Raw genomic sequence first — 21,953 nt, 5'->3', positions numbered from 1 at the left:
GTTAACCTTTTTAAAACAAACATTGAATATCTTAACACCCATTCATTCAAAGATAACCCCCCCCCCCCAAAGACTAAGTAATCGTTTCAGCTGTCCTTTTTAACATCCAAAAGACTTGCCCAACCTTCACACAGGAACACATTCGGTTACATTCAATATATTTAGTGAGAAAGGGTTCAACCGTGCTGCTGCTTTTGGTTGCTACAGCCCCTTTGTTTTCTTCATGCAGCTCACTGGAAACACACCGACACACCCAAGCTTCTCTCTCAAACTGAAACTCAAAAAGCAGAAGTGAGCTCAGCTCCCCCCCCCCCCCCCCCCCCACCCCCACCCCCACCCCACTCTGACATCACTTCCGTAACATGAGCAGTTCCATTTCTTAAAGGTACATAAACACCCATTTCTTAAAGGTACTCTCACATGACAATATCCCCTTTTTTTGCTCTCCTAATTGCTTAAACTCTATTGTGCACTTTCTGTACTCCACTAATGCCTATTTATTTTGTTCCCCTTGTACTTGCTAAACTTTCCCCTTTCTTTCTCATCATATCCTGAATGTCTCTAGTCATTCATGGTTCTCTGGGCTCGTTACTCATTTCCTAGCTGGTATCTTCCCCATTTCCTTTTTGGTTAGGACTAGGCAAGGGTCAACAGTTACAGCTGGTATTGCATTTACCCACAGTTCAATTATGTTAATATAGTTAACCTTATAATAAAATAGAGTTGCACCACTTCCAGTGTTGGTGACCTGTTTGTGATCCAGAACACCCAACACATCAATTGCCTTCTTCCTCCATGGCATAGTGAGAAGATGGAGGATGATGCTCCTGCACAGAGACCAATTATGGCCTCTTTGTCCCCTATGGGGGGGGTGCTTAAAATGCAGTCAAGGGTCCCCAAATAGCTGAAGCAGAGTTGCCCTGGTTTTCTGGCACATTTTCCGGCACAATGTCTGGGCACTAGAGAAGTAGGAAATGAGTAGTTTCAGACCAAGGTAAGGAATAGTATAAACTCAGAACCCAAGTGTAACAATCCTCCTGTTATTACTTGTTTCATCGATTTTTCCTTTAATTTCTCCCTTGTTTATTTTTTCCTTTTAATTTTTGTACATGGCAAGCTTGTGCCGATGCCTTTTGAAAAATAAATTTAAGAGTACCCAATTTTTTGCCTGCACATCCTTTTGGGTTGTGGTGGTGAGACCCATGTGGAACTGAGAATGTGCCCATGAACAGTGACCTGGGGTCTATGCCTTTAAAATGGACTTCACCTTTAATTGAAGTGGATGTTAATCTGAGGTTGGCCTTGACCTAAGGCAAGACTGGTTGCAAAGAGTTATTTACATTTCAGATGAGCAGATTCCAGAGAGATCGGTGCTATGCACATTGATGGACTTGGCTGGCAGCCAAAAGGCAGATTGAAAAGGGTTATTTGCAGTTCAGATGAGCAGACTTCAGAGATCATTGCTGACACGCATTGATGGACTTGACTCGTGGCCAATGAGCTGGCTCAAATTGCCAGGTCTTTGTTAATACTCAATCCTGATTGGTGCTGACCATTCGGGAATGTTCTGCAGAGTCAGAAGGATTCGTCTTGCTTTCAGTTTTTAAAAAAAAAAAAAAAAAAATCCAGCAACAGGGCAACACCTCTGCTGGAACTATCCAGGAAAATGGATCCAGTCAACTTCTCTCTCTCACCAGCCTGTGACTGTTTAATTCCTGAAGGCAGACCTGGAGGGAACTCTTTAGGTTTCTCTATGTGAAATATTAACAGACCTCTAAAATGTCATGGAAGTTGCTCCTCTGATATTCTGTTTTTCTTCAGTAAAGTTGCGGCGGGCGGTTTTAGAACACTGGGCTGGATCTGGGGAGAATGTCAGACCAGGTGTCTTAAGAATCAATCTGGCTTGAGGCTGCTCCTTTGAATGAAGGCCAAAGATATTAAAGTGACTCTTTATCACTTTCCCCCCCCCCCCCCCGAGGAAAATGCTCCCCATCCCCTCTGTTTGTCTGTCTTGTATGTAGGGGGGTACAGATCAGGACAGTTAAAAAGCAAGAGGAGTGGGAGGTAGTAAATTAGTTGCCGTAATCCCATTACAATTACTGCATGTTTTAACTTCTGTTACAAATAAACAGTTGTTGCTCCAATGCCATTATGCTGCCTAGTCGGCGATGGGGCTCCCATTATGCTACCTGGCTGGGTACCTATTTGCCAAGTGAATGCAGCCATTTTGTACAGCTCCATTGTTGTGCTTGCATTAAAACACCCTTGGGCTATTAACCTTCAGGTTGGCACTTCTGGCTTGGCGGCTGCATCAGAATGTTATCACTATGCAGCACATACAGATACCGACTCTACTGATTGGATCATGGTGGAAACTGTGGCAAATCTCCAATGCTCATGAGAAAGATTAACAGATTCATTTAATCAAACCACATCTACAATTGGGCATTTGATCCTAACTTTGTTCCCTTCCTCGTTAACCTTCACCTGAGAGGAGGTTAAAAACAAAGAATAACTGCCTTTTGTGGATTTAGCAGCATAAGGTGATAGGATATTTACAAGTCTCACTGCTAAGCATTAAGTGAACTTATTGGACTTGACGAAGTGAATTATTGCCTTGTTACATCTCCCACCATTTAGAATGCAGTTTGATTACACTGATCTCTTGCTGAAAGATGACCTCAGTTGACATGGTCAACCTTTTTTTTTTTTTTTAACATTTTATTAAGGCATTTGTGGTTTTATTATAAAAGACACGAGTACAGATATAAACCTAGCTCAACCCGTAACACCCCTCCATCTCCCACAGCTCTCGCCTAAGCTAGACCGACATAGTCTAACTCCCTAACCCTGCCCCCTCCCCCTTTATTGAATCTGCTGACGGTTCAATTTTCTCCGGGCTGCCACCTCCAAACAAACCCTAATGATGAATCTCTCGGGGCAAACTTATTTTCTCAAGCCTGAGTAACCCATACCCGTGCTTTTGGGGGCTTCGAGTCCCTCCACGCTAGTAAGATCCATCTCTGGGTTACCAAGGAGGCAAAGGCCAAAACATCAGCCTCTCTCCTCCTGGATTCCGGGTCTTCTGACACACAATCGCTACCTCTGGACTCGGTGCCACCTTTAACACTCTGGACATGACATCTGCAAATCCCTGCCAGAATCCCCTGAGCTTCGGGCATGCCGAAAACATGTGGACATGATTTGCTGGCCCTCCTACACATCGCCCACACCTGTCCTCTACCCCAGAAAACTTGCTCATCCGGGCCACTGTTATGTGTGCCCACTGAACCACCTTGAATTGTATTAGGCTGAGCCTGGCACATGATGAGGACTAATTGACTCTGCTCAGGGCATCTTCCCACAGACCTGCCTCTAACTCCTTTCCCAACTCCTCTTCCCATTTACGTTTTGTCTACTCTTCCCATTTACGTTTCGTCTCCCCTCCCCTATCTGGGTTTCCTCCCACTCCATAAGTCCTTTTGTAAATTTTCAATCTCCCATTCCCTCCCGGCAATTCCAACTTCACTTCCAGATCCTCCAGACCGGAAAAGCTCCCATCAATAAACTGATTCCCCCAGCCTCTCCATACCCGCTCTCTGCCACCTCAACTGCCCCCATCCATCTTCCCCAGGACAAACCGGTGATTACCACCGATTGTAGCCCACACCGACGCTCCCTCTACTCCTATATGCTTCCGCCATTGCCCCCAGACTCTCAGGGCTGCCACTACTACTGGACTTGTGGAATACCGGGCCGTCCAGAACGGCAAGAGGTGCCGTTACCAGTGCCCCCAAACTTGCGCCTTGCATGATGCCACCTCCACCAGTTCCCGCACTGACCCCTCTCCAATTATCCATTTCCTAATCATGGCTATATTTGCCGCCCAGTAGTAGTTCCTGAAGTTTGGCAGTGCCAGCCCTTGCTCCGCTCCAGCAACACTTTTTTTTCTTTCTTTTACTCGTGGGATTTTACCCACTCAGATATCGCCCTGTTCACCCGCTTAAAAAAGGCCTTTGGAATCAAAATAAGAAGACAAAATCTTGGGAGAACCGTCATCTTTACGGTCTGTACCCTCCCTGCCAGTGACAGCGGGAGCATGGCCCACCTCCGAAAGTCCTCCTTCATTTGTTTTCCTAATCGGCCCAGATTTAATTTGTGCAGCTGCTCCCATCTGCCACCTGAATACCAAGGTAATGAAAACTACCTCTCAACCACCTTAAATGCAACTCCTCCAGTCTCCTCTCCTGCCCCTTCGCCTGGATCACAAAAACCTCACTTTTGCCCATATTCAATTTGTACCCCAAAAACCGGACAAATTCCCCTAAAATCCACATAATCTCCCTCCCTGACCAGCCCCGTCCAGTCCTTTGACGCTTAACGCCATCACCGATGGCTCTATAGCCAAGGTAAACAACAGTGAGGAGAGGGGACATCCCTGCCTTGTCTCCCGGTACAATCTAAAATAGTCCGAGTTTGTCCGCATGCTCGCCACCGGTGCCAGCACAGCAACCGAACCCAGTCGATGAAGCCCTGCCCAAACCCGAACCGTCCCAGGATCTCCCACATATATTCATTCCACCCGGTCGAAGGCCTTCTCTGCGTCCATGGTGACTACCACCTCCGTCTCCCTCCTACCACCTCTGCCTCCCTCTCCTCGGAGGGCATCATTATCACATTCAGGGTATTGGCTGTTAACTGCCTACCCTTAATAAACCCCGTCTGGTCTTCCCCTATCACCCATGCAACACAGTCCTCTAACCTCAAGGCCAGGATTGTGGCCAGCAATTTGTCATCAACATTTAATAGGGAGATTGGTCTGTGTACCCACATTGCTCTGGGTCCTTCTCCCGCTTCAGGATCAATGAAATCGAGGTGTGTGACATTGTTGGGGGAAGGACACGCCGCTCCCTTGCTTCATTCAATGCCCTCAGCAGCAGCAGGCCCAGCACCCCAGAAAACATCTTGTAAAATTCCACTGGGTAGCTGTCTGGTCCCAGGGCCTTGCCCGGCTGCATGGCCTCCAATCCATCTAGTATTTCCTCCCCCGCCCCCCCAACTTCCCATAACATACCTATCCGCCACTATGCTCCCTACCTCAAATGAAAGCCACTTATTAATCACCATAGCAACCACCCTAGTTTTAGAATCTAGCCCCAAATGAAATACCTGCCCTACCCAACCCTTCCTCCGCCTAGTCTGATCCTCCATCCTAGTGTGTGTCTCTTGTAACATTGCCACATCTGCCTTCAGCCTCCAGATGCGTGAACACACAAGCCCTCTTCAGTCCATTCAATCCTTGCGTTCCATGCGATCAGCCTGGTCGGGGACACCCCACTCCTGGAAATCAACCATCGCCCTTCTTGGGCTGTCCCGCACCTCCTCGGGTCCGCCCTCAGGTGTCCACCATCATCGACCTCCCATTTGTTTCCAAGCACCAGTTCCTCCCCTGTCAGCAGAACCGTTTTCTCCACCCCCCACCACTAAACAAAACAACACTCCCAACCACCCTTAACAAAAAGGTCACCTGCTCGCCCCCTACTGTGCTTCCGTGAGGGCAGCACAGTAACACAAGTGGATAGCACTGTGGCTTCATAGCGCCAGGGTCCCAGGTTCGATTCCCCGCTGGGTCACTGTCTCTGCAGAGTCTGCACGTTCTCCCCGTGTCTGTGTGGGTTTCCTCCGGGTGCTCTGGTTTCCAGTCCAAAGACATGCAGATTAGGTGGATTAGCCATGATAAATTGCCCTTGGGTGACCAAAAAAGGTTAGGAGGGGTTATTGGGTTACGGGGATAGGGTGGAAGTGTGCGCTTTAAGTGGTTCGGTGCAGACTCGATGGGCCGAATGGCCTCCTTCTGCACTGAGCTAGTCCACCCAACTAGCATAGTAGCCCCCGCCCATGCACCAAGCATTCTACCCCCCCCATTGATTTCCCTCTTTCCTGCACCACCCCCCCCCCTCCCGCTCAAACATACATATGCAAACCACAATCCCCAACAAACCCAAAAAAGAAAATTCCACCCACCATCCCCCAATTAGAACAAAGTTAACCCACATACAACACTGAGCAACGGCCCAAAACCTGGTACAAAACAAATACGTACAAAACCCAAAAAGAAAAGAAATTAGCAGCATAAGTGCAGAATTACCCACCCATCCCCCAAGTTCAATGTCCTCCATCTCCTGTCCTGCGAGTCCCCTGTCTTTCAAAAAGTTCATCACCTCCTCCGACAATGCCCAATAGTGTTCTTGTCCTTCATAGGTGACCCACAAACTAGCTGGGTACAGCATGCTGAACTTCACCCCCTTCCTAAAGAGGATGATTTTACTTTGTTGAAGCTTGCCCGTCCCTTAGCCAGTTCCGCACCCAAGTCCTGGTAAATGCGCAGCTTGTTGTCTTCCCATTTACAGCTCCTCATCTGCCTGGCCCACCTCGATCTCCTCCTTGTCCAGGAACCGGTGCAATTGCACCACTATTGCCCTCGGTGGCTCATTCATTCGCAGTGCGCCCTTTCCACCTCGAGGGCCAAGTAAATGCACCTTCTCCCATCAGCTTCTCGAGCATACGCGCCACGTATTTCCCTGTGTCCGATCCCTCAATACCCTCCAGGAGACATAAAAAGCAAGAGGGTAGCCAGGGAAAGGGTTGGCCCACTGAAGGACAGGGGAGGGAATCTGTGTGGAGCTAGAGGAAATGGGAGAGGTACTAAATGAATACTTTGCATCAGTATTCACCAAAGAGAAGGAATTGGTAGATGTTGAGTCTGGAGAAGGGAGTGTAGATAGCCTGGGTCACATTGAGATCCAAAAAGACGAGGTGTTGGGCGTCTTAAAAAATATTAAGGTAGATAAGTCCCCAGGGCCTGATGGGATCTACCCCCAGAATACTGAAGGAGGCTGGAGAGGAAATTGCTGAGGCCTTGACAGAAATCTTTGAATCCTCACTGTCTTCAGGGGATGTCCCGGAGGACTGGAGAATAGCCAATGTTGTTCCTCTGTTTAAGAAGGGTAGCAAGGATAATCCCGGGAACTACAGGCCGGTGAGCCTTACTTCAGTGGTAGGGAAATTACTGGAGAGAATTCTTCGAGACAGGATCTACTCCCATTTGGAAGCAAATGGACGTATTAGTGAGAGGCAGCACGGTTTTGTGAAGGGAAGGTCGTGTCTCACTAACTTGATAGAGTTTTTTGAGGAGGTCACTAAGATGATTGATGCAGGTAGGGCAGTGGATGTTGTCTATATGGACTTCAGTAAGGCCTTTGACAAGGTCCCTCATGGCAGACTGGTACAAAAGGTGATGTTACATGGGATCAGAGATGAGCTGGCAAGATGGCTACAGAACTGGCTAGGTCATAGAAGGCAGAGAATAGCAATGGAAGGATGTTTTTCTAATTGGAGGACTGTGACCAGTGGTGTTCCGCAGGGATCAGTGCTGGGACCTTTGCTGTTTGTAGTATATATAAATGATTTGGAGGAAAATGTAACTGGTCTGATTAGTAAGTTTGCAGACGACACAAAGGTTAGTGGAATTGCGGATAGCGATGAGGACTGTCAGAGGATACAGCAGGATTTAGATTGTTTGGAGACTTGGGCGGAGAGATGGCAGATGGAGTTTAATCCAGACAAATGTGAGGTAATGCATTTTGGAAGGTCTAATGCAGGTAGGGAATATACAGTGAATGGTAGAACCCTCAAGAGTATTGAAAGTCAGAGATCTAGGAGTACAGGTCCACAGGTCACTGAAAGGGGCAACACAGGTGGAGAAGGTAGTCAAGAAGGCATACGGCATGCTTGCCTTCATTGGCCGGGGCATTGAGTATAAGAATTGGCAAGTCATGTTGCAGCTGTATAGAACCTTAGTTAGGCCACACTTGGAGTATAGTGTTCAATTCTGGCCGCCACACTACCAGAAGGATGTGAAGGCTTTAGAGAGGGTGCAGAAGAGATTTACCAGAATGTTGCCTGGTATGGAGGGCATTAGCTAAGAGGAGCGGTTGAATAAACTCTGTTTGTTCTCACTGGAACGACGGAGGTTGAGGGGCAACCTGATAGAGGTATACAAAATTATAAGGGGCATAGACAGTGGATAGTCAGCGGCTTTTCCCCAGGGTAGAGGGGTCAATTACTAGGGGGCATCGGTTTAAGGTGAGAGGGGCAAGGTTTAGAGTAGATGTACGAGGCAAGTTTTCTACGCAAAGGGTAGTGGGTGCCTGGAACTCTCTTACCGGAGGAGGTGGTGGAAGCAGGGACGATAGTGACATTTAAGGGGCATCTTGACAAATACATGAATAGGATGGAAATAGAGGGATACGGACCCAGGAAGTGTAGAAGATTGTAGTTTAGTCGGGCAGCATGGTCGGCACGGGCTTGGAGGGCCGAAGGGCCTGTTCCTGTGCTGTACATTTCTTTGTTCCTTGAGACCAACGATCCTCATGTTCTGCTTGCACGACCTGTTCTCCAAATCCTCCACCTTTTTCTTGCAGCCTTTTCTGGTGGTCCCTCATCAGCCCCATCTCTGCCTCCATCGCGGTTAGCTGGTCCTCTTGCTCAGCCACCACCTCTTCCACCTTCGTGATCGCCTGTCCCTGGGTTTCCAATCTTTGCTCCACCCGGTCAATCCCCGTCTTAATCGTGTCCAGGTACTCTTTCCTTTGTCCTGGAGGAAGTTGACCAGCTGCTCTGTCCGTCCCTGAGCTGCCGCCATGCTTCCTGTGCCACTGACTCCTCTCCCTTCTTTGTCGAACAATCTCTTCTTTACAGACCACTTCTGGTCCACGACTCCATAAACTGGTGGGGAATTCTTCTTCTTCTCCTCTTCACCGGCCTCCAATTTTACAACCCAAATCCTCCATACGTCGGGGCAAAAGCTACCAAATAAGCAACCTCTCACTCCATGGCCGCCACCGGAAGTCCCCATGGTCAACCTTTTGCGAGGGTGAAGATGTGTCTCCCTAATTAGAGAAGTGGTCTTACATTGGTTATAACTCATTTTTACTGGCCTACTCTGAGTGAAACACATGGCACTTGGGTCATGTACCCTGGCATCTAAAGCCCCAGAGGTCTCCCTCCCTCCCTGTTAGATGAGAAGCCTGCATCTGCTGATGCCAGGGTTTGCTGTTTGCAGCTTTTCCTTCCAGAAGTGTCTGACAGATTCACCCTTGCCTAACCAGTCCAGACTCTAACTCACTTCCGTCAAAAATGTCTTGCCCATGCTTATGCAAGCAGATCAGCCAGATGTACTTACTGGCAGAAAATTAAACATCCCCTCAGCATGTGGCTAAAACTTATAAGATCGCTGCTGTTCTTGACTGTATCATCACGGACATGCTCATATTTCATTTGAATCTCTGTACTCCCCCTACTTAGACACAGACGCATTCTTCAAGCACCATGCTATTTATTTGACCATGCCAGTTGGTTCCACTGTGATCCTTGTGGCACAGTGGTTAGCACTGCTGCCTTACAGCTCTAGGATCCCGGGTTCGATTCCAGCCTCGGGTGACTGTCTGGCTGTGTGGAGTTTGCACTTTCTCATGTTTGAGTTTCCTCCGGGTGCTCCGGTTTCCTCCTGCAGTCCAAAGATGTTTCAATACAACATTCCGACTAGCCCTTTAGCAAGCTAGTCAGATCAATTGTCTTTAGCGAATACAGTGGTGGAGTTTTAAAATACAGGTCATGTTAATTCTTCAAATCATAATGCACAGTATAAAATGACTGAGTGATTTAAACAAAAAGACGGCGATTTAGCAAAAGCAGCAAGGAAATAGGTTTTAGAAAAAGATAAGTAGATTGATTCCGGAATGATTTTTCCATTCCGGCAAGTGATTCTTAAGAAGATTATTATCTTAAGGTCTTGCCTTCTTTACACCTCCGATTGGCTTTAACTAATTTATAATTCACTCAATTCGGCCAAAGTGTCTGTCCATCAAAGAGATATATGTATTTTGTGCCAATTGTGTATTTTGTACATATTGGTGCCAATTTTCCAACTTATCAACACCTGCATCTAGACATTATTGGAGAAACACAGTCAGCCCTGGACTGTCTGTTACTGTAGAGATGGAACTACCAGTTCTTTACTGTATAACAATGGGGCCTTTTAGCTAGTTGACGTTATTGTTCTTACAATCTCCAGCAACTTGCAAAATGTTCTCAGCTATTCGGCTTCCTTTACTCTCATGGTTAATATGATTATATTTAATGTGTTCTCATTTAAACCTCTTTCAAGGGCCGGTGCAGACCCGAGGGGCCAAATAGCCGCCTGTACTGTAAATGCTATGATTCTACAGCTAGGAGTGTCCAAGTCAAGAGCTCTTATCAATCTTATCAAGGCTAATGGTTTGTTGCCTGAGTGCTTCTCTCTAGGATCATCTCCACCTTTCCTTTTTTGAAGGATTGATCATGGAAAACCTGCGTTCAATGATGTTTCCATTCAACCAGTCCCATCCTGTAGTGCCAATTGAATGGGTTAGAGGGAAGCACAAGATCCATAAACATGGGTGGAGTCCTCCAAGTGAGAAGAGCCCATGTTCTTTGCCCTCACTCAAGCCACCAACAATCTGGCCCAAGACAGACCCCCAGGAACTTAAAGCTATCGACCATCTCCACTTAATGCAGATGGGAGTGAGTCGTGCTATGCTTCCTGAAGTCTATGATCAGTTCCTTGGTCTTTCCGACATTTAGACAGAGGTTGTTTTCGGTACACCATGCAACCAAGCACTGGTTACATCACCGCCTGGTATGTCAACTGCCCGGCCCAAGACTGTAAGAAACGACAGACTGTTATAAACACAGCCAAGTCCATCACATGAACCTGCCGCCCATCCATTGACTCTGTCTACACCTCCCGCTGCCTGGGGAAAGTGAGCAGCACAATCAAAGACCCCCCCCCCCCCCCCCCCACCCCCATATTCACTCTATCATCAGGCAGAAGGTACAAAAATCTAAGAACATGCACAATGTTCCCAGACATCTGAATGGTTCGTTTTTTGGTTTTTTTTTGAGACTGAATGCATCTTCTCTATCTTCCGTATGTTTCACCTTTATGTGTATTTATCGTCATGTTCATGTTGCCTGGACTGTACACAACACAACTTTTCACTGTACCACGGTACATGACAAATCTAAATCTTTGTAATTGGACAGCTTGATCTTTGTCTTGAATTGCACCATTTTCACCTACATTTATGGAAAAAAAACACAAATTGGTTTACTCAGAAATTCACCAGATTTTCAGCTGACATCAGTAGAGGGCTGAAATCAAATAATGGTTGTGTAATATAGTGTAAATTGTAATTCTGGGATTTGTTCTGCAAGCACTACTTTACAATCTATTTATATCTCACTCCAGGAACTGTGTGGATGCAGCAAATTTTGAGTTTAATTCATTCTGATGGTGACCCAGCTGCTGTACAAAGCAAACCAGCAGCCGAACGTGTTCCTTGGATCGAACTTCCATTCTTAGATTTTCAGTCCCAACCAGCACCCCGTTTGTCTGTCACACATTTACCTTATCACTTGATTCCAGAGGGTCTGAAAAAGAAAAATGGGAAAGTGAGTAAATCTCTTATTGCCAGTTCTTGTTTTTGTTTTGTTTTTCATCTCTTGGCTCCGTATTTCCTCCATGTATATTCATTTCTTTTATTAGAAAAAGGAGTGGATTTTCCGTTTCGGGGAATATGATCTCCCTGGGACCACAACTGGAAACAATTCCATATCCCTTGTCAAGCAAATTTATGTATTGCAAAGAAATACAATGGAATCTGGTGGAAGTCCCGTGACCATCCAGCACCCACCTCTGCATTGGTCAAAGCTGTTCTCCTTTTGAGGAATGGACACGTGGACCGAGGAATGGACACGTGGAGCGTGCATGAGTGTTACAGCTGTAATTATTTTCACTGCCTCTGCCTGAACTGCTGCCTAGCTTCTCTTTTCTGTGAGTGGGGGCGGGGGGGCGGGGTTTGGTGGAGGTCTCCCTACTCCTGGCATCCCTGAGTGTCTCTATTAAGAGGGTCCCCAAGGGAGGGGGTGGTAGACGAGCGGTGGGCAAGTAGTGCATTGTAGGGCACAGGAGGGTGAACCTTGGATGGATTCTGGGGACAAGGCTCCTAAGTAGTTATGCCAGGGCCACGCTGGTACAGACCACCGTGATGCAGGTAATTCCCAGCCTCTGGGACTGGAGAATCCCAGAGAGCCGGAGCATAAGGTGCCGGGCCCACTATATTTACATTTATCCTCTCCCTTGCGTCCAGTCATGGATCTCGACTGTGGTGTGTTGAAAATGAAATTAAATTAAATAAATCGCTTATTGTCACGAGTAGGCTTCAATGAAGTTACTGTGAAAAGCCCCTAGTCGCCATATTCCAGTCCCTGTTCAGGGAGGCTGGTACGGGAATTGAACAGTGCTGCTGGCCTGCCCTGGTCTGCTTTAAAAGCCAGCGATTTTAGCCCAGTGAGCTAAAGGGGGGGAAGGAGGAGAATAGAAGCATTGTGGCCCTCGATGCCTGCGTCGGCCGATGGAGAATCCAGCCCAAATTCTTTCAGGAGATGTGGGCATTGCTCGCGAAGCCAGCATTTGTTGCCCATCCCCAATTGCCCTTGAACTAAGTTGATGTGAGGCCATGTTCAAGGGCAGCCAATAGTCCACCGCATTGCTATGGTTCTGGAATTGCTTATAGGTCAGATCGGGTAACAACGGCAGATTTCCTTCCCTAAAGGACAGGACCTTCATAGATAGCATAGAATTTACAGTACAGAAGGAGGCCATTCGGCCCATTGAGTGCACCGGCTCCTGGAAAGAGCACCCCACCCAAGGTCAACACCTCCACCCTATCCCCATAACCCAGCAACCCCACCCAACACTAAGGGCAATTTTGGACACTAAGGGCAATTTATCATGGCCAATCCACCTAACCTGCACATCTTTGGACTGTGGGAGGAAACCGGAGGAAACCCACGCACACACTGGGAGGATGTGCAGACTCCGCACAGACAGTGACCCAAGTCGGAATTGAACCTGGGACCCTGGAGCTGTGAAGCAATTGTGCTATCCACAATGCTACCTTGCTGCCCTTGGTGAACCAGATGGGTCTTATGACTGTATGATAATTTCAAGATTATTGAGACTAGCTTGTATTCCAGATTTATGAATTGAATGGAGTTCCACCTCGTGAGATTTGCACCCATGTCCATTGTGCATTAACTTGGGTCTCCGGATTACTCACCCAGTGAAATTACCACTGTGACACCACATCCCACGATTCGTTCCGTTTTCTGTGTCAATTGAGTGGGTGGGTTAGTAATGCAATTTATATTGAAGGAAGACTTCTAGGAGACATCTGAGCCAGTGAAGATGGAAACGGTTCAGCCTTTTCTGCCGTGCGTATATTGCTCATGCCTCATCTATTTTAGAGGAGCATACTGAGGACAGCAACTTGGTAGGCTCGCAGTTTGGTATTCTCCAGTTTGAGCCACTGCGCCACACTACTCCACTCCACACACTATCCCAGCATTTGCAATGCTTGTGTCAATTTAAGTGATTGTCCATCAACAAAGAAAGGGACAGCTGTTGGTACAGGTATAAAATGCTGGATATCTGAAATGAAAGCAGCATGCTGAAATGACTCTCTTAGATAAGCAGCATCTGTGAAGAGAGAAAGCTTGATCATGTTACCAGTTGGTGAATTTTCACTGAAACTGGGGAAAAAGCTATGTAAAGGGTTTTGAGTGGGGTGCGGTGCAAGAACAAACATTGTTGTGGACAGGAGATATTAAATGACGAGGTTCTATTGTGCAAGGTCAATGGGAATAGGGCAAGGAAAGAAACAGAGAAGAGGTATCAATGGAAGGATCCTGATTAGCTGCCATCCAAAAGTAAATAAAATGGGAGGAACTAATGAGTCCAGGGGGGGAAGAGTGCCAAAAGAGGAGGTATTATTCTTTGCTTGAATTCCGCTTCTGAAAGGGTCAGAAGAAGCCAGGTAGAGAATTGAAATGACAAGCGACTGGGAGCACAGGGTCATGCTTGCCTCCCCAATGTAGAGGCAACCACACCTAAGTAGTAAATGCAGCATGCTAACTCACTCCTTCACCTGAAGGATTGTTTGGGGTGTTGGACAGTGAAAAGAAACAAGATAAAAGGGGCAGCTGTTATACATCTCCTGTGCTTGCCATAGGGAGGGGGGTGATGTTGAGCATGGTACATTGGATGTTCTGAAAATATCCCAGGCAACAATAGTTTACATTGAAGACTTGGGTTTTGAGGATGCTTCTGAAAGTAGAGAGAAATGCAAGCAAATTGAGGATATTTGGAGGATGCTGACAGAAACAGCATGAAGTCCCATCTGTGAAGGCCGTCTGCTGCAATCTTTTCTAATCATATGCTGCAACAGGACCGAGACAAGAGAGATTTGGAGAGGAGGATTGCTACTTTGAAACTGGTGGACAGAAAGGAAATTGGGCTAGGGCTAGTGAAGATGGACAATTGAGGGAAAAGTAGCTTTTGTTTTAAAGTACTACCAGTAATGTCATAACTAACAGGACTGTAAACAATAGAAAGCAGAAACAAATGAATATGAAATTCAATTTGGCAACGCTATTTTATTTTATGATTTCAAATGTAGTGCTATGAAATGTAAGTAGTCGACCTACAATTGTAGAAAGCAAATGTAATTTTTTTTTTTTTTTTACAATGCTATACGACTGATCTGATATTTTACGCTCTAGATTATTTATGTCATTCGAAATCCAAAGGACGTTATTGTGTCTTTATATCACTTTCAAAATTATGTGACATGCTTGGATACGCCATCAAGTTTTGAAGACTTTTTGAATCAATTCTTAGAAGGCAAAGGTAAATAATTCTCATTCGCCCACTAAATGGTATTTCTTGTTTGTTTGTTTTTTATCATGTCAGAAATTGTGGATTTGACTGATTCACGTTTTGCATGCCTCTCTGACTGCTTTTTGTTGATTGGCACTAAGAGTAGTGGGACAATTTGGAAGTAGCCCTTGTACATTCACAGGAAATGCCTCACATTCTTCTGCTTCCAAAGTTGAAAAAGCCAGTCATGTTGAGAGCTTTTTATTTGCTATCAGTCATCTTTAAATGTAATCCTTCTCACGGGCAGCACGGTAGCATTGTGGATAGCACAATTGCTTCACAGCTCCAGGGTCCCAGGTTCGATTCCGGCTTGGGTCACTGTCTGTGCGGAGTCTGCACATCCTCCCCGTGTGTGCGTGGGTTTCCTCCGGGTGCTCTGGTTTCCTCCCACAGTCCAAAGATGTGCAGGTTAGGTGGATTGGCCATGATAAATTGCCCTTAGTGTCCAAAATTGCCCTTAGTGTTGGGTGGGGTTACTGGGTTATGGGGATAGGGTGGCGGTGTGGACCTTGGGTAGGGTGCTCTTTCCAAGAGCCGGTGCAGACTCGATGGGCCGAATGGCCTCCTTCTGCACTGTAAATTCTATGAAATCTATGCCTTTTCCCTTGCGCACGTGCCGGTTGTACCCATATGATTTGAACATTTTACCTGCAGTCCGGTTTGTATGCCGAATATTGTTAAAATGATCAATTATTAAAGGTGGTGGACGAGATTCTCCGTTTGCCGACGCTGAAATCGCAAAACGCGATTGAGTGGAGAATGGGTTCCGATGCCAAAATCACAGCGGGCACTGATTTGATGCCAAATTGCGATTCTCCAACACCTCGTGTGTACCGGAATGCACGTACAGTAAACACCGTTTGCATATCGTTGGCAGGCCCGACCTGGTATTCTCCAGGGGCCTCCGTGATTCTCCTCCTCCAATGGACTGAGTTCCAGACGGCATGGTTCACTTGTGCTTTTAACAATCATGTGGTAGCTGATAAGGAAGAGAGAGGAAGTAGGACACCGAGACGAGCATCTGTGGGCTGCTGGACCGGACACTGGCTGGAGTGGGGGTCCTGCAAAGACCAGGGGAGCGGACCGACGGGGAGGAAAGAAAGTGTACAGGATAACCCCCCCCCCATGGGACTGGGGCGGTGCCCAGGCACGGACAGCCATGACCGCTGCCATCTTTCTGCGCATCCACTGACCACCCACCTTGGCCCCTGGTTCTGCAGAGTGACAATGGCCGTACGGATGCCCCCCACCTTCCCCGCACCGCACCTGATCGGAGTATGCGAGACAACAGCCACTCCCAGTGGCCATCAAGGCGATTGTCACCCTGAACATTTGCATCACCGCGTCCTTCCAGGCACCAAGTGGGGACCTGTCCGGGATCTATCAGACCTCGGTGCGCAGCTGCATCTGTGCCGTCACCCAGGCAGCTCAATACAACTAATTCAATGTGGACCTAGCCCACCAGGATGCCTGGGCAGTGGGGCTTGCCGCCATCGTCGGGTCCAGGGGTGATCGATGTACCCCTATGGGCACCTGCAGATACAGGCTGCTCTACACAAACCGAAAAGGGGCGAGGGGGGAAAAGAGAGAGATAGCTGAGTATGTCCAGGGTGGAGTCTCTTTTCTCTCTTTCCTTTCCCCCCCCCCCCCCAAAACGAGACTGGGGCAGTGCCAGGCACAGACCGCCATTGCTTCAGCTGATAAGGCAACCATCTTGCTACGCACCCCACTGACCACCCACTGTGGCCCCTGGTTGAACAGGGTGCCACCAGCCTTCGTGGTGCCGCCACCCGCCGGGGGGGCAACTTGCAGGCCACCCAAGGGCAAAGCCCACAGTAGCTACGACAAGGGGGTGCCAGTCAGGGGCTGTGGAGCATTCAGCTGGCATGGGTAGTGTCAGCCGATGGTATCCCTGGACAGGCACCAGGGCCAGAGGCCACCACCGTGCCGGGCACCTACCGGACCGGGGGGATGAGGGGACATGCAGGGGCAGGACCCGCAGTGCCAACCAGGGCCACCATGTAGCCCATTGGACCTGGTTGGGCATGGGGGTACACTACGCCAACGTGTCGGCCTTCTAGAACATGGATCATAGAATATACAGTGCAGAAGGAGGCCATTCGGCCCATCGAGTCTGCACCGACCCACTTAAGCCCTCACTTCCACCCTATCCCCATAACCCTTCCCAACCTTATTTTGAACACCCAAGGGCAATTTAGCATGACCAATCCACCTAACCTGCACGCCTTTGGACTGTGGGAGGAAACCAGAGCACCTGGAAGAAACCCACGCTGACATGGGGAGAACGTGCAAACTCCGCACAGGCAGTGACCCAGCGGGGAATCGAACCTGGGACCCTGGCGCTGTGAAGCAACTGTGCTAACCTCTGTGCTACCGTGCTGCCCATTAAGACAATGGATATTGGAATTCAACCACCAATGGTAGCTTTCTGCATCCCGCCAACCTGGGGATGCACTGAGACTGTGCAAGCTGGCGCTGTGAGAGGGGGAAGACCATGCAGCAGTGGAGCCTGGCCCAGAGCACCAGGAGGAAAACGGTGAGGATGGAGTGCCAGCTGCCCAATAGGCCGAATGGTACGAAGGTGTGCCACATTAGGCCTGGTGTACTGGCAGCGTCTAATCATTCGAGGACTTGCCGGATTGGTCATGCCAGAGACTCTGCTGAGCAAGGGGACAGTGCAACATATCTGCCAAATCACGTACCTGGCAACACATGGGAATGGGGAAGGACACCCACTCCCAGCGGCCAGCATGGTGACTGTCGCCCTGAATCTTTACGCCACGGGGTCCTTTTCAGGAGCTGAGTGGTAACCTATCATGAATCCCTCCGACTTCACTGCATAAGTGCATTTGCGCCACATGGGAACCCCATATGCCCGGTTGGCACAATCTGTCAATTTCAATGTGGCTGATGATGCCTTTCTCGGAGGCCACAGATCGACACGGAGACCTGCTACAATAAAGCCTGTGCTGCGACCAGAGGGTGACGTGCTGGAGGATGAACGACAGCCCACCCATTGGACACGTCCACCGAGGCAGATTGTAATGGTGAATAATGTGAATGAATATATACAGATTTGTCTCCATCCCCTATCACTAAACTGTGCTCTGCACCTGTGCTAACTTACTGCAACTTGTCAGCCTCCTTCAATCGCGAATCCAGCACGATTCCCACGGGAATCGATTGTATTCCACGTGACATCGGTGCGAGCCCCTTAACAGTAGCGGAGTCGGTCCTGGTGTGGTGCAAGTTTTGCTGTCGTGATAGTCCACGAATCGAATTCCGCGTCGGTGTCGACACTTGGTCTCAAAAACGAAGAATCCCAAATAAGTCTAATTTTAAGTGCACTGATGCATAGTGATTAGCACTGTTCCTTCACAGCTCCAGGGTCCCGGGTTCAATTCTCGGCTTGGGTCACTGTCTGTGCAGAGTCTGCACATTCTCCCCGTGTGTGCGTGGGTTTCCTCCAGGGGCTCCGGTTTCCTCCCACAAGTCCCAAAAGACGTGCTGTTAGGTGAATTGGATTTTCTGAATTCCCCCTCCGTGTACCGAACAGGCATCGGAATGTGGCGCCCAAGTGCTTTTCATTGCAGTGTTTACTTGTGGCAGATCATTATTTATTATTATCAATTTGTTATTGCATTATTACACGCATTATTACACACAGATTTCAACGGGTATTTTTTTAATGCTAACAGTTCTGATCTACATGAGCTATGGTCCAAGCTTTAGTCAAAAATGTAGATCCTAAACTCTTTATTTTTATTTATTTATATATATATATATATATATATATATATATATATATATATATAAATGGTTTGTAGGGGGTACTACAAATGTTGATGGACACATGCTCCAAATATTAGGTGGCTTGTATTTCCCATGGCCATATTTCCGGAAAACCAAGGCGATGGTTCTGGAGCAGGTCAAAACAGAATTTGCCATATATTTCATGACCTTGCCCATCGAACATAGTGCAGAAGGAGGCCATTCAGCCCATCAAGTCTGTACCGACCGACTTAAGCCCTCACTTCCATCCTTTTCCCCCTAACCCAATAACACCCCCCCCCCCCCCCCCTTTTGGCCACTAAGGGCAATTTAGCATGTCCAATCCACCTAACCTGCACGTCTTTGGACTGTGGGAGGAAACCGGAGCACCCGGAGGAAACCCACGCACACACTGGGACGATGTGCAGACTCCGCACAGACAGTGACCCAAGTCGGAATTGAACCTGGGACCCTGGAGCTGTGAAGCCACCGTGCTATCCACTATGCTACCGTGCTGCCCCGATGATCTCGTGTCATGAAGATCTGCATGCATGCAAATAATGTCAAATCTAACCATTCTTACCAGGTAAATGTACAGGCCTTATTATATCCAGCTGCTGGTTTACAGGAAAATAACTCTGGACAGAAGACCTGAGAAATTCTCCTTTTTTCTCGATCTCCATCCAACGGTGTTAAATGTCTAGTTATTGCATTCTGAAATTTAGTTTGTCATTTGTTATCATGCATTTTTTTCCTCCTAACAGTGGTATTCAGCTCTTGGTTTGACCATATTCAAGGCTGGTACACCCATAAAGATGAATTCAACATCCTGTTTATAACCTATGAGGAAATGAAGCAGGTAACTAGTAGATATTTAACCAAGAGATTAAAACCCTTATTTCTGGTGAAGCAGAAAGTACTGATAGATTTTGCCAAGATTGAGTTACAATTACAGGGGCATGAGGGAGGAACTGACGAAAATCGACTGGGAGCAGACCCTAGTGGGAAAGACAGTAGAACAGCAATGGCAGGAGTTTCTGGGAGTAATTGAGGACACAGTACAGAGGTTCATCCCAAAGAAAAGAGAGGTTATCAGAGGGGGGGGGATTAGGCAGCCATGGCTGACAAAGGAAGTTAGGGAATGCATCAAAGCAAAAGAGAGAGCCTATGATGTGGCAAAGAGTAGTGGTCAGAAGATTGGGAAGGCTACAAAAACAAACCGAGGATAACAAAGAGAGAGATAAGGAAAGAGGATTAAATTTGAAGGTAGGCTAGCCAGTAACATTAGGAATGATAGTAAAAGTTTCTTTAAATACATTAAAAACAAACTGGAGGCAAAAGTTGACATTGGGCCGCTCCAAAATGACGCTGGTAATTTTGTGATGGGAGACATGGAAATAGCCGAGGAACTGAATAAGTACTTTGCGTCAGTCTTCACAGTAGAAGACATGAGTAATATCCCAACAATTCCGGAGAGTCAGGGGGCAGAGTTGAATATGGTAGCCATCACAAAGGAGAAAGTGCTAGAGCAACTAAGAGGTCTAAAAATTGACAAATCTCCGGGCCCAGATGGGCTACATCCTAGAGTTCTAAAGGAGATAGCTGAAGAAATAGTGGAGGCGTTGGTGATGTTTCAACAGTCACTGGAGTCAGGGAAAGTACCAGAGGATTGGAAAATCGCTGTTGTAACCCCCCTGTTCAAGAAGGGAACAAGGAAAAAGATGGTAAACTTGCAGGTTGAGTCCGTAATTAAGAAAGCAAATGCAATGTTGTCATTCATCTCAAGAGGCTTGGAATATAAAAGCAGGGATGTACTTCTGAAGCTTTATAAAGCATTAGTTAGGCCCCATTTAGAATACTGTGAGCAATTTTGGGCCCCACAGCTCAGGAAGGACATACTGGCACTGGAGCGGGTCCAGCGGAGATTCACATGGATGATCCCAGGAATGGTAGGCCTAACATACGATGAACGTCTGAGGATCCTGGGATTATATTCATTGGAGTTTAGGAGGTTGAGGGGAGATCTAATAGAAACTTACAAGATAATGAATGGCTTAGATAGGGTGGATGTAGGGAAGTTGTTTCCATTAGCAGGGGAGACTAGGACTTCACAGCCTTGGAATAAAAGGGAGTCACTTTAGAACAGAGATGAGGAGAAATTTCTTCAGCCAGAGAGTGGTGGGTCTGTGGAATTTATTGCCACAGAGGGCGGTGGAGGCCAGGACGTTGAGTGTCTTTAAGACAGAAGTTGATAAATTCTTGATTTCTCGAGGAATTAAGGGCTATGGTGAGAGAGCGGGTAAATGGAGTTGAAATCGGCCATGATTGAATGGTGGAGTGGACTCGATGGGCCGAATGGCCTTACTTCCACTCCTATGTCTTATGGTCTAATTGGGTTGGGGAAATTAGACCCTCAGATTTTTGGTCTTCCTCGCCTTTGCCACCCAGAAAATTTGCACTCTGGGTTGCGGCTGGCAGTTGAACCAGTTCTAAATGGGAATAGGTGATTTTAGGAGTAAGTGAGGAAGAAACTAATGAATTTCCCTTTTCATCTTGCCAGCTAGTTCCTTCCTCACTTAGTTCTAAACTCTATCCTAACCAATCTGGTGGGTTTTATCTCTAACCCTTTCCCTTTCTATTTAGAACTTTAAAATTTTAATATATTGATAACTGCTGCTTCTGGACAATTGAATGTGAACAGCACATGGGAGCTCAAAGCAGCAACTAAGGTACTCTTATCCCAAATATCCACTTGATCAGACCCGTTTGATTCTTTCCAACTTCCTCCTGATGGTAAAAAATGATCTAAGTGTGCAAACCTAAACTTTACACCAGCAAACATCTTGACCAATTATTTGTAAAGACAACATAATTTGACAAACTCCTCTTGGTAGCCAGTAATGATGAGCTTTTTATCACTCAACTTCTGACCTTTTTCCCCCCTCCCGTGATTTACTTTCTACCTGGATTGTTTCCCTTCTACTGATTGCTGAAGCCACATTTAACACCATGAAAATCTCAGTCTTCAAAGAAATAATTCAACTAGCATTCTTTGGCAGTGAGGTTTATTATGATAAAGAAATTATCTTCTTTGATTCCATGACCACTCGTGTTCAATATATATCTCTTGTTATGGGCAGGAGGGGAATCAATTTAAAAGTTCCCTGGTTTCTCATCTCCCTACCTGTCCGTAAATAGAAGGGTGTTTTGTTTTGTTTTCCTCCCCAATCCTTCAGTATCAATGATTCAATCCTCTATTAATAACCCCATATCAAACCTT

The 21,953-nt window shown here is 47.1% G+C and overlaps 1 protein-coding gene across 3 annotated transcripts in view; it reads left to right on the top strand.

Annotated features, from left to right (window-relative positions):
• Positions 1–21,953, top strand: part of LOC140410810 (amine sulfotransferase-like) — a 53,981-nt gene that overhangs the window by 8,885 nt on the left and 23,143 nt on the right. For all 3 annotated transcript variants that reach the window (XM_072499441.1, XM_072499438.1, XM_072499440.1), the window contains exons 4-6: positions 11,351–11,553; positions 14,725–14,851; positions 19,438–19,532. In XM_072499441.1, the coding sequence (XP_072355542.1) occupies positions 11,351–11,553; positions 14,725–14,851; positions 19,438–19,532 (425 nt within the window). The remainder of the gene's footprint in view (positions 1–11,350; positions 11,554–14,724; positions 14,852–19,437; positions 19,533–21,953) is intronic.

Source organism: Scyliorhinus torazame, chromosome 4, assembly GCF_047496885.1.
Source record: "Scyliorhinus torazame isolate Kashiwa2021f chromosome 4, sScyTor2.1, whole genome shotgun sequence".
Taxonomy (NCBI): domain Eukaryota; kingdom Metazoa; phylum Chordata; class Chondrichthyes; order Carcharhiniformes; family Scyliorhinidae; genus Scyliorhinus; species Scyliorhinus torazame.
This window is presented reverse-complemented; position numbering and strand designations above follow the sequence as displayed.